General features: G+C 39.9%; 1 protein-coding gene across 2 annotated transcripts in view; it reads right to left on the reverse strand.

Moving 5' to 3' along the window:
• The window catches only part of SLC9A7 (solute carrier family 9 member A7), a 224368-nt gene that overhangs the window by 55127 nt on the left and 155769 nt on the right, over positions 1 to 13472 (reverse strand). For both annotated transcript variants that reach the window (XM_053579245.1, XM_053579246.1), the window contains exons 8-12: positions 12004 to 12109; positions 10436 to 10524; positions 10231 to 10344; positions 7262 to 7373; positions 942 to 1095 (exon numbers count right to left, since the gene is read on the reverse strand). In XM_053579245.1, the coding sequence (XP_053435220.1) occupies positions 942 to 1095; positions 7262 to 7373; positions 10231 to 10344; positions 10436 to 10524; positions 12004 to 12109 (575 nt within the window). The remainder of the gene's footprint in view (positions 1 to 941; positions 1096 to 7261; positions 7374 to 10230; positions 10345 to 10435; positions 10525 to 12003; positions 12110 to 13472) is intronic.

Here is a 13472-nt window from a genome sequence, read left to right on the forward strand (position 1 = left end):
TATAATACATTCTAGAGAAGAGAGTACAAACTAAAAACCGAGAGAAAGAAAAAAAACATTGCCACCTTGTGGCTTTTCAGAGAATTATTCTTCTCACCTTTGCACTACATAAGTGTCTTGTTCCTGATTAGTTATCCTCTACAGACCCAAAACTGTGGCAGGTGGCCAGATCATCCTCAGTGATGCACAGCACAACGTTCAGAGTGAAGGACCTTTGAGATAATCTGGTAGAACATCTTCATTTAATTCTGGGAAAATTGAGACCCAAAGACAGGAGGGGCTTGTCTTAAATCCAAGCCAGAGTTGGGCTATGGGTCTCCTGAACCCTGATCCAATGACCTCTTTACCATAAGGTGCTGGAGTTCACACACAGTTTGGAATTCAAATGCCTTTTAAAAAAATCTAACTCAGGTCAGTGTCCCTCGGTCCTGACCCAGCTGCAAAACCACAGGCAGGAGGTATCTATGAGACTGCAACAGATGAAGGTTACACAGGAAATGTCACCTCTTTTGTGCATCCAAGCATTAAAAGACTCAGCATACAGCTACATGCTAAAACAAAACTCCAATTGCCTTTTAATTTCTGGCTGATGTGCTTATTCTTCAGGCTCTGGCTGGGCTCAAGGTCTATTGTCTCTCCTGCAGCTTTAAGACTTTTTTAATTCTTGCCCTATTGTCACTGCTATAACAGATCCAGATATTTCTAATTCCTTGTGTATTGACAAACATTTTAATGTCATTTTCTTCTTCTAGAAAATCCAATACTCCAAACTTTATTTACTGTGCTTTTGTTTTTTTAAATTTAAGCCTACCCTCAAAAAGTCTGTAAAAAGCTTCCATGATCTAAGTTGCAGCACATCCTGCATGGGCATATTGAACATTCTCAATAACAGGAACAACAGACATATTTAACTGTTAAATTAGCCTTGGTTCCAAACCCACCTTATATTAAGCCAGGACAACATGGGCGTCGTGCCTCCTCCAATGACCCAGACAGTGAAGAAGACGATGAGGAGTGTGGTGGTGAACATCATCTGGCGAGCATAGGATGCAGTGTCCCGGATGGCCAAAGCAAATGCCATCGCTCCTCTGAGGCCTACAGGTACCAAAAAGGAAAATCTCTTGGTTATAAGGATGAATGACAAGGTCTTCTCAAAACCCACTGCTGCCACTAGGGGCTAATAAACTATCCATCCATGCTTCAGGGACCAAATTGTTTTACTCAGAAAGAACCTTAACAGTGTATAATTTTCTTCTGTTTGTAGCTGCCTTTTGCAAAATTCCCAAATATAATGAGAAAAACATTGCACTACTTTGTACAGCACATTTTAGAATAGCACTCTTTTATTACTTAAATTATTCTTATTAGTTATATGAAGTAAAAAGAAATATAAATAACTAATAATATAAGCTCTTAAGTCTATAATCCAAACACTACTCAAGCACTATACTGTCAACATAAACTTAAAAAAAACAGGCTAGGTATGAATATGACAAATCAGTGGGAAATAGTTCAACACTTTCATAGCAAAGGTGGAAGCCACACAGGAAAGTGAAAACACAGCATTAGGGGTTGGCGATTCTTTCTGTAAAAGGCTAAATATTAAATATGTCAGAATTTGTGAGCCAAGAGGCAAAAATCAAGGTTATTACGTAGATACTTAAGTAAAAGCAAGAAAAAAATTGCACAAATTTTTATTGACAAAAATCAAGAATATAATAATACTAATAATAACTAATTACACTTGGTTGTAATACAGGTCTACTAATGAAAAGAGGGGACTTCTTATTGGAGGAGATAACTTGCTTAACTACGGTTCAAAGTGAATGTTCCCTATCACTTAATGGACTGCAAATATTCATGTGTAAAAGGCATTTTTAGCTCGCTGGGCATATAAAGCTAAGAAGTGGCCAGATTTGGTTCAGAGGCTGTAGTCTGCTGGTCCCTGATCTACATTAATGGGGTTTGAGATTGTTCCTCCCCAATACCATGCTCATAATTAGTTTTATAGTAAATATTGAATCTACAATCAGTCTTTAGTACGTATCTGGTATAAATTTCCATTCACCATGAGCAAGACCGTGTCCATATCATGTGAGAAAATCAAAAGTTAGACCTCTATTTGTACATTTCCCACCTTTCCTAGTAATTTCACAGTTATCACTATTATTATTATTACTGTTTCCCCGAAAATAAGACATCCTCCGAAAATAAGAACTACTTACAGGAAAGATAAGACGTCCCCTGAAAATAAGACCTAACGCATCTTTGGGAGCACACCTTAAAATAAGACACTGTCTTATTTTCGGGAAAACAAGGTATTATTTTGAGATAGAGTCTTACTCTGTTGCCCTAGGTAGAGTGCAGTGGCATCATCTTAGCTCACTGCAACCTCAAACTTCTGGGCTCAAGTAATCCTCTTGCCTCAGCCTCTTGAGTAGCTGAGATGACAGGCATCTGCCACAATGCCTGGCTAATTTTTCTTTTAGTAGAGACAGGTAATTTTTTCATTTTCAGGAGAGACAGGGTCTTGTTCTTGCTCAGACTGGTCTTGAAATCCTGCCCTCAAGCCATCTGCCTGCCTTGGCCTCCCACAGCACTAGGATTTACAGGTGTGAGCCACCACACCCAGCCAATTTCACAATTGTTAATATATGTAATCTGAGAGCTTCACTACAATTCACTAAAGAAGAGTGACTCAATAAAAATCACATAAAAAACAGCAAAGCTAATGTTTTCTACTAATCTGTCTTAGTGAAATACTTTATACACACCTAGGGTACTACTCTATAGCCAATTAGCTATTTCATCAGTCAATATTTAAGCCTCTAAAATGATGCTACCTTAAAGAAGAAAATTGGGGGTCAGAGAAATAACGTATGACATATTTTTCATTTCATTAGGTAAACATGGTAAGCAATATGAAAGTGAAACCTTAGGCATTCCATAGCAGTGAAGAATGACTTCCCTTTGATAGCCAGATTTCTCCCATTATAAAATAATTTTATGGGAGATATCATTTAACTGCAGTGGGTACTCAGTCTTTTATTAATAGTACAGAATCTGATTTTAAGTTATCCTAGATGACACAGTTAGCCCCAAATTCATCTTTCTCTTGTCCACCAGTATTTTCCTAATATGGATATAGAACCTTCTCATTGCCTTCCTCATCGAACTCTAAATAAGTCCTTGCTACTCTTGAGTAAAGCCCAAGCTCTGGCACAGCGCTGGAACCTCTCCGTGGTCTCCATTCTATAGCAGTTCTTAAAGTATGGTCTTCAAATCAGTAGCAGCAACAGCTGAAAATATGTTAGAAATGTAAATTCCTGGGGTTCACACCACATCCCCAGAGTCAGACACCCTCCTCATGGGGCCCAGCAATCTGTGTTTAACAAGCCCAATAGGCAATTCTGGTGCAACCTAATGCGTGAAAATTTTGAGTTTAGATGCAATTCTTTATGACCTCACTCTCTTTCTGTATTACTCTACATGTCCAAAATTTAAATCAGACTTTTGTGCTGCCCGAACAAGTCACACATGGCAGGGTTCTCTGCCTCTCCAGCCTGCTGCCTGCTGAAATTCCATGACTTTAAGCCCAATGTGAAGGCTATCTCCTCTGAGCCATCCTCTTTTGCCCACACTTCCTTCATACCTCTTTTGTGCAATTCATTATCATTTCCTGGGAGAAAATAAGCTCTGTGTGCATCTGCCTCCCTCCCCCAGGGCAAACGAGCTCAGTGAAGGAGGCCATTCTTCATACCCTCCACAACCTAGAACTGTGGCTTATTATCAAAAGAAGATGCTGAATACATTCTCACTGGAATGAAAGGAAGTCATTTGGGCAGGCTGCACCTATATCTAAGTTCAGGTACAAGTTGGCATGAGACAAAGACTGCTTTACCGAGCAGTGAGTTAGAAATTAGAACTGTTGAGTCTAATTTCAGCATGACCCTGTGAGGCCTCTAAGAACTTACCAAGTGGCAGTAAGAGGTGGCTGCTACTCTCTCTACCCTCTTCTACAGCCCCTCCCGCTCCCCCACTTAGGAAAGAAGTGTCTTTAAGGGTCACAGTGCTGCCCCAAGTATCTACTCCCTCAGATCTGCAGAGATGCTCTAACTTTGATCTCCTTTATATAAAGGCTGATGCTTACCACCCTCGTTGCATCATCCATTCATGCCAAGTGCTCTCTCCTTTCTTTACATCCTTTTAAAATTGCCCTTTGTCCCCTCAGTGGCTTCTACAGACCTCTCAGCTTACCAGTGAAAAGTGGGGGGATGTGGGAGATAGTGTAAAATCAAGTGGGACTATCACAGCTGTTAAATTCCAGATTTGGGTTGCTCTTGCTCATGTGAGTGCCTTTCATTTCTTCTGATTCATAGAAAGTTAGAGCCAGGGGACTTCAACTAATTAGCTCAATTCCATTATTTTACAAGTGAAGATATTGCAGCTGGGAGGTATTCAGTAACCTGGTCCATATTCTTTCTCATCAAGAAAATCAAGAACTATTTTCCTTCTAATTTCAGATCTAGATCCCTTCTGAAAGCTTAAAGGTTACTACTAGAGAACAATCAAGCACTTTAAGTACTTACATATCTCCAGATCCCTGGAGCTGCAGAAATGAATTAGAGGTGTACTTTAGGGGAAACTGTTCACACGTGGTAATATGGTTTACAAAATCAATACTAACTCAGTTGAACATGTACATCTGTCTATTCAGCACTGCAGAGGATACAAATGAACCAGGAACTTGAATGCCTGTCTTTGAGTCTTATATTTTTTATTTTAAATTAATATGAAAATACGAATGTTTAGGTTACATTCCTTTCAGTTCTAAGGTAAAGTTCAAGTTGTAGTTGAGCCTTTAACCCAGGGAGCATGCTGAACACCCTCACTGCTGAACTCTCACAATTATATTTTAATCATACTACCATTGCCTGCTAAATTGAACTCATTTTCTTTTTTATTTTATTTTTTTATTAGTATTAGATCATAGCTGTGTACAGTAATGTGATCATGGGGCACCATACACTGGTTTTATAAACAGTTTGACACATTTTCATCACACTGGTTAACATAGCATTCCTGGCATTTTCTTAGTTATTGTGTTAATACAATCACATTCTGCATTCACTAAGTTTCACATGTACCCTTGTAAGATGCACCGCACATGTAATCCCACCAATCACCCTCCCTGTGTCCAACCTCCCCACTCCTTACCCTCCCTCTCCCCCTTCCCCATATTCTTAGGTTATAACTGGGTTATAGCTTTCCTATGAAAGCCACAAATTAGTTTCTTAGTAGGGCTGAGTACATTGGATACCTTTTCTTCCATTCTTGAGATACTTTACTAAGAAGAATATGTTCCAGCTCCATCCATGTAAACATGAAAGAGGTAAAGTCTCCATCTTTCTTTAAGACTGCATAATATTCCATGGTGTACATATACCACAATTTATTGATCCATTCGTGGATCAATAGGCACTTGGGTTTTTTCCATAACTTAGCAATCGTGAATTGGGCTGCAATAAACATTCTGGTACAAATATCTTCGTTATAATGTGATTTTTGGTCTTACGGATATATACCTAGTAAAGGAATTATAGGATTGAATGGCAGATCTATTTTTAGATCTCTAAGTGTTCTCCAAACATCTTTCCAAAAGGAATGTATTAATTTGCATTCCCACCAGCACTGTAGAAGCGTTCCCTTTTCTCCACATCCACGCCAACATCTCTGGTCTTGGGATTTTGTGATATGGGCTAATCTTACTGGGGTGAGATGGTATCTCAAAGTAGTTTTGATTTGCATGTCTCTGATGATTAAAGATGATGAGCATTTTTCCATATGTCTGTAGGCTGTGCGCCTGTCTTCTTCAGAGAAGTTTCTCCTCAAGTCCCTTGCCCAGCCTGTGATGGGATCACTTGTTCTTTTCTTGCTTATACGTTTGAGTTCTCTGTGGATTCTGGTTATTAAACCTTTGTCGGAGACGTAACCTGCAAATATCTTCTCCCATTCTGAGGGCTGTCTGCTTACTTTACTTACTGTGTTCTTGGCTGTGCAGAAGCTTTTTAGTTTGATCAGATCCCAGTAGTGTATTTTCGAAGCTGCTTCAATTGCCCAGGGGGTCCTCCTCATAAAATACTCTCCCAGACTGATTTCTTCAAGAGTTTTCCCCGCACGCTCTTCTAGTATTTTTATAGTTTAATGTCTTAAGTTTAAATCTTTTATCCAGTGAGAGTCTATCTTAGTTAATGGTGAAAGGTGTGGGTCCAGTTTCAGTCTTCTACAGGTTGCCAGCCAGTTCATCCCCACTGAATGTTTTTAATTGGCTTGTCAAAGATCAAATAATGGTAAGTAGCTGGGTTCATCTCTTGGTTCTCTATTCTGTTCCAGACATCTACTTCTCTGTTTTTGTGCCAATACCATGCTATTTTGATCACTATTGATTTATAGTATAGTCTGAGGTCTGGTAGCGTGATTCCTCCTGCTTTGTTTTTATTTCTGAGTAATGTCTTGGCTATTCGAGGCTTTTTCTTATTCCATATAAAACGAAGTATTATTTTTTTCAAGATCTTTAAAGTATGACAGTGGAGCTTTAATAGGAATTGCATTAAAATTGTACATTGCTTTGGGTAGTATGGACATTTTAACAATGTTGATTCTTCCCAGCCATGAGCATGGTATGTTTTTCCATTTGTTAACGTTTTCAGCTATTTCTTTTCTTAGAGTTTCATAGTTCTCTTTATAGAGATCTTTCACATCCTTTGTTAGATAAACTCCCCAATATTTCATCTTCTTTGGCACTACTGTGAACGAAAGAGTCCTTAGCTTCAGAAAATTGGTATAGAAGGGACATTTCTTAAACTGATAGAGGCCATCTACAGCAAACCCACAGCCAATATCGTATTGAATGGAGTTAAATTGAAACCATTTCCACTCAGATCAGGAACCAGACAAGGCTGCCCATTGTCTCCACTGCTCTTTACCATTGTAATGGAAGTTTTAGCCATTGCAATTAGGGAAGAAAAGGCGATCAAGGGTATCCATATAGGGTCAGAAGAGATCAAACTTTCACTCTTCACAGATGATATGATTGTATATCTGGAAAACATCAGGGATTCTACTACAAAACTCTTAGAAGTGATCAAGGAATACACCAGTGTCTCAGGTTACAAAATCAACACTCATAAATCGGTAGCCTTTATATATACCAACAATAGACAAGCAGAACTCATTTTCTTTAGACTTATACTTTTTTTACCTGAAAACATCATCATGTGTTGAAAGTTCCAGCCAATCTTATGCCTTCTGCCCAAGTTGAGGAAGAAGGAGAGTGGGTAGATATGCGCGGCTCTGCCCAAGAAGATGGCAACCTGGCCACCAGGTGGAGGTTAAGGGACCAACAGTTTTCCAGAATAGCACTGTCACACAACCTCTGGCTGAGCAGAGAATTTTAGGAATGCCCCTGACACCGCACTACAGTCCAGAGAGCTCTCTAAAGAAGCCTGGATGTCTAGTTTCCCTCTAGACATGTCTCTCAGCAACAAAATGGGAGTCATTTGGCCAACTGTCCCCACCTCCTGGTTCACAGAGATCATTTTCAGCCTGTTAAACATACCATTGGACGTTCTTTTTCTTTTTCCTTTTATTAAGTCACATACACATAGATCATGACATTGGAAGTTCTTGATTTAATTGAACTGCTATTGTCTGATTCCCCAATCTATCTAAAAATGAGTACAGAAATAAGCAAAAGCATCATGGCAGGAGTGGGTTGTTGAGAATAACAAACTGTTTTGGGCTTTACTGGCAGAAAAAAATCTTAAGAAGAAAAAAATGACTAACCCCAGAGTCAAACTTCTTTTGTTTGTTTTAGTATCAAATATATTTTTATTTCAGAATATTAGGTGGTACAAATGTTTTGTTTACATATTTTGTTTTTATATAGATTGAGTCAGTTATACACATAAGTGTGCCCTTTACCCAGAGAGTGTGTACTGTACCCAATAGGTATGAATTTATCCATACTCCCCCTAGAGTCAAACTTTAAAGAGCAAGTTTGCTGGTTAAGTGCTCACCAGCTTCATTCGCAAGTAAACATCAGGGGCCCTAATGACCTGGGAAAGACTGCACATAAGGGGTGGGGAAACCAAAAGTATTCATAACATGAAGAGAAATTCAGATCACTCACAAGAATCAACCTGGGGGTCAGACATGGTGGCTCACGCCTATAATCCTAGCACTCTGGGAGGCTGAAGCAGGTGGATTGCTTGAGCTCAGGAGTTTAAGACCAGTCTGAGCAAGAGCAAGACCCCATTCCTACTAAAAATATAATAACTAACTTGGCATTGTGGTGGGCATCTGTAGTCCCACCCAGCTACTCAGGAGGCTGAGGCAAAAGGATCAACAAAGCCCAAGAGTTTGAGGTTGCTGTGAGCCATGACACCATGACACTCTACTGAGGGCAACAGAGTGAGACTCTGTCTCAAAATAAATAAATAAATAAATAAAAGAAAAGAAAAACTTACACACAAAGAAAATAAGAATCAACCTGAGGAGATGTTTTTACTTAAGTGGCTAAAATGTCATTTGGAGATATTAAAAATGGAAAAAGAGTGTGGAAAAGGAACTCTACTGTGCCAAAGAATTCAGGGAAACTGGCCCTTTGTCACTTGCTGAGCTTAGAACAGTGCCCAACAGAAAGAGCTTCACATTCCCCTGGTCAGAGAAGGAAACTCCCGCGGGAGGCCAAAGGAACAGGGAGCTTCCGTTTTGGCAAAGCACCAGCAGCAGCAACTGCAGCTGTTTCAGACAGAAGGCAGGGGGGAACGATCTTCCCTGCCTCCTGCAGGGTAAAGCATTGCCAGTTTTCTTCTTCTTTTTTTTTTCTTTCTTTTTGTTTTGTTTTGAATGGAAAGAACTGTGCTTATAAACGACATTCTATCCCAGAAGCAAAGCAAAAGTCTTTAAGTGGTAAGAAGCCTTTAGGATTCACAGAGGACCCAGCTCACCATCTGCCAGGCCCTCATCTGTAAACCAGGGCTGTGCTCTATCTCTCTTGGGTGTCATGCTAGGAATACAAATCAAAACAACACTCAAGGTCTTTCTTAATGAAGAATAAAAACATTGATCCTGCAGATGTTTAGCTCTTAGTCTGCTGAGCATTTAAATCCAAAAATAAACCACCAGTTTAAGCATATGACACTCTAACTAGAAGGACCCCAGCACTGCATTAGGCCACTACTACTGTTCATCAGCGTGGTGAGTGTCAGTCATTCCTGCAGAATAAATGAAAAGCCCAGAAGAGAAAACAGCCCTTTCCCCCCACCCCAGCATTCTAAGACCTAAGGATACTCCTGGAGCTTCAGAAAAGGCAAAAGTGAACAACCAGCAACAGGGGACTTCTGCTCAGTATCCTGAAGTCAAGCCCCAGAAAATTGCACTGTAATGAAAACAATAGTATCTGAGGCCAAGTGAGAGAAGGCCTCAGCTGTTGATCCATTGCTAGGTGCTCACAGCCCTCCTCACTTGAGAGAAGCCAACACCCCAAACTTGTCTTTTTTATCAGATACTGTGCTCACAATGGCTCTAAATCAACAGACCAAGTATTTTTACATTTGATCTTTCTTCTCCCTTTTTTTATCCATTATTCTTTTTTTTTTTTTTTTTGGTGGGTACAGAATCTTTTCTATCACAATCTTTAGTGAACAGCAGGGCAGCCTGGGTGAAAGCATGGTCACTGTCTGCAGGTTTCCCGGAGTGGCCTGAGAAAGGGCTTCCTATGCTGGGGGCACGGTTGATAGCCAGACAAATAGAACCTTCGAGTCATCCAGATCAGGGAACCTCCTGGATTTGAATTCATGTGGCAATGCAACATCAAAAATAATTCTGAAGATGGGGACTGAAATGGTTGCTGACTTTTAGATTTATCAAGAAGGGCACTTTATAAAGTAAACTATCATCTGCCAAGTACCAGTTTAACATAAAGGCCATCTTACACAGAAAATGCAGAGAAGATGATCTTAGAATAAATGAAGTCCTTTAGGTCAAATAATTCAGCTTTGTGAAACACCACTTAAGCCTTCTTTTTCTCATTATAAAAACACTGTGAATTAACACTGACCCAGTCACCCACCCCAAACATGATGATGATGATGATGATGATTACTATAGCTCCCCTAGCTGTGGTTGCCCTTCTATGTAGAAAATGGTGGAACAAGAAAAGGATACAAAAGCGCCAATGATGAAAATGGGGCTGAAAACGTGCTTTTGGAAGGTAAACAGTGCCAGGCCCATGTAGGAGAAGATGAAGTTCTCTGCCAGGAAGTGTAACACCTCAAAGAGCTGTATGAAGAATAGAAAAGGAAGCTGTAAACCCTGCAGTTACCCCTTCCCTGTATTAACAGGCAACACACAAGTATCAAGGCTCTCTCACCTGCTTAGTTCGACTTCTTGATTCCACGGACAGATTATTGTAAGTGTAATGAGCTTGTGTGATTCCGCAGAAAAGAACTGCTACAACACCTGCCCAAAAACAAAAATAAATAAGGGGAAAAATAGCACGAACAAAACCCTGCTGAAACAAAAAGTTAAGGTAGGCAAGCCCAGCATATCCAACTTCTTATATATTTTTGAGTTTCCTATTACTGAATGCTCCCCCAGTCCCTCACCTCTCATATCAACCTTTCCATCTCTCGACTCTGCCTTCTGTTAAAGCCAAGTCCCCCAACTTCTCCCTATGCTCCAGTTTTAAGACCATTCTCTCCCCTCCTCTACCTTCTACTGAATTTACCATCTGTAGCTAGCACATAGCATTCATTCCCTCAAAGAGACCATGGGGGTCCATCATACACTTTTGGCATATTCCTGTTTTTAGAATGAATTAATTTAATTTCAAGAATTTATATTCTTGGATAGTCTGGGGCTTCAGACAAAATAGATCAAGAATACTCATCAATTTATCTAAGCCTTGATGATCTAGATTTCCAATTAATGGTAACCATTTTGTTGTACAAGACAACTGGCATACCTGGGACTCTGCCTACATATTCACAGATAACTGTCAAGTTTTTTAAAAATTAGACATTTTGTAATGCTTTGTGTGAAGATATATTACCATGTTTTGAAAAAGTGATAAATGTATATCTTAAGTACCTGGATTTTGTATAGTAATCATATTAATATTTGAGTTTTTAATAGAAAAAGTCAGAGATTTTTCTAAATGAGAGAATGTGAGACTAATATCAATGTCATATGAGCTGGCACCATAAAAACTTGGTATTGAAAAACAATGATTAAATGGCCCAGAGACATGGGCAGTGCCTGTGGCTCAGTGGGTGGAGCACTGGCCCCATGTACTGAGGGTGGTGGGTTCGAACCCAGCCCTGGCCAAACTGCAACAAAAACATAGCTGGGTATTGTGGCGGGCATCTGTAGTCCCAGTTACTCGGGAGGCTGAGGCAAGAGAATTGCCCAAGCCCAGGAGTTGGAGGTTGCTGTGAACTATGACACCACATCACTCTACCGAGGGTGACGTAGTAAGACTCTATCTCTACAAAAAAAAAAAAAAGTTTAAATGCCCCAGAGACAAAATAAGGAAAAACTGTGTTCATATTCATCTGAGTAGATACAAAATTACCTTAAAAGGACACATATTTTGCTTGTTATTGCTAGTCTATGTAAAATAACAATAGCAACCAAGGGGATGTGATAAAAATATGATTTTAATATATTTTGTGACCTTCGCAGCTAAACACTGACTTATAGTTAGAATGAGTACTCAAAAACATAACTGAGTTTGGAATGATGTGATGAACTTTATCCTTTAAAAGTCTGTAACTTTTGGAAACTAAATGATTCATTAAGACAGAACACCAGCCTTGCTCAGCAATCCTTTTAGGACACTTGTTCAATAGTTATTCAATTCTATGCAGCTTCTAAGAAGTCTTCCACAACCCCTGTTACAGTGAAGGGAAGGGTGGCCCAAGAGGAAAGAAAACTTACCTGTAAATCCGCAGGCTTCTGCCAAGAGGAACGTGCTCCAGGACATGAGGAAGAAGAGTGCTGTCTCCAGCAGGGGGAAGCAGTGCAGCTTGGTAAACTTGGTCACGTTAGCACCTTGTCAAGGACCCTATCTCCAGGCATGGCCACCAAGAACCACACCCTATTACCCCAGGACCCCTTTATAGGAGCAAGCCTTTCTCTTCAACTCTGCTATTGAGGCCCTTAAAGCTGCTATACATTTTTTTCAGTAACAAAATTAAGAGGTTCCCAGGGGCTGGAGGGAGGGGGAATAGAGAGAGATGGTTTGATGGGTATGATGAAAAAGTTCTGGGAACAGATAAGACAGATGGTTACACAACGTTGTGAGTGTACTTAATGCCCCTGGATTGTGCATTTTATTTTATTTTATAGGTTAATGTGAGGGTACAGACAATTAGGTTACAATATTTGCATTTGTTAGGTAGAGTCCCTCTTGTAGTTGTGTCCTGTACCCAAGAGGTATGCCATATACCTTTACATTGGGCCCATTAAGTGGGAGCACACCATCAATTATGCATTTTGAAAATGGTTATATGACAACTTTTTGTAGCTATATCTTACCACAATTTCAAAAAAAAAATCAATATAATACAGTAAATCCTCTGTAAGTTGACTACTCAAGGGAATGTAACAAACTGGTCAACATATGAAGGTGGTCAACATAAGGATCTAGGCCTACTACACTGATACGTACATGTGTTGCATGTCTGTTCTAAGAAAATTAGGTTAACTTAAAGAGGTGGTCACTGTAGGGAGGTGGTCAACAATGGAGGTTCTACTGCATACTAAACACCATTGAACTGCACACTTTAAATGGGTGACTTGTACAGTATGTGAATTAGGTTTCAATAAAATGATTTTTTTCAGCTTTCTAAAGAAACCGACAGTTTTCTGTGCTCCCTGCAATACTCATAGTTCTGAGAGATGCAGTCATGGCCACTGGCTTGCCTGGCAGGTTAGTTCTGTCAGGGATGGGAGGATGAGGCTCATGAGACTCTGACCTTTCTGTGCCACTGAGGCCTGAGTCCATAGGATGTGCAGGCACAGGAAAGAAAAGGAAGAAATGCACAACTCCTGGGGTAGCTACCAGGTGTTGGTGTCACCTTTGGGGACCAGAAATTACTAACACTGTCATTTGACAAAGGGCCAGCAAAGAACTTCTCATGAGTAGTTTCAATGAGCAATGTAAGTCCCCAGGGCATCAAAAGGTCCTCTGGGAAGAATGCTGTCTAAATTTGCACTGTCTGATACGGCAGCCACTAGCCACATGTGGCTACTGAAAAACATAAAATGTGAGCATTCTGAACTGAGATATGCTACAAGAGCAAAACACACACCATATTTCAAAAACTTGGCACAAAAAAACAAATGTATACAATCACATTAATTTTTTTATATTGATTTTATGATGAAATGATGTGGCTCAAATT

Source organism: Nycticebus coucang, chromosome X (genome assembly GCF_027406575.1).
Source record: "Nycticebus coucang isolate mNycCou1 chromosome X, mNycCou1.pri, whole genome shotgun sequence".
NCBI classification, from domain to species: Eukaryota; Metazoa; Chordata; class Mammalia; order Primates; family Lorisidae; genus Nycticebus; species Nycticebus coucang.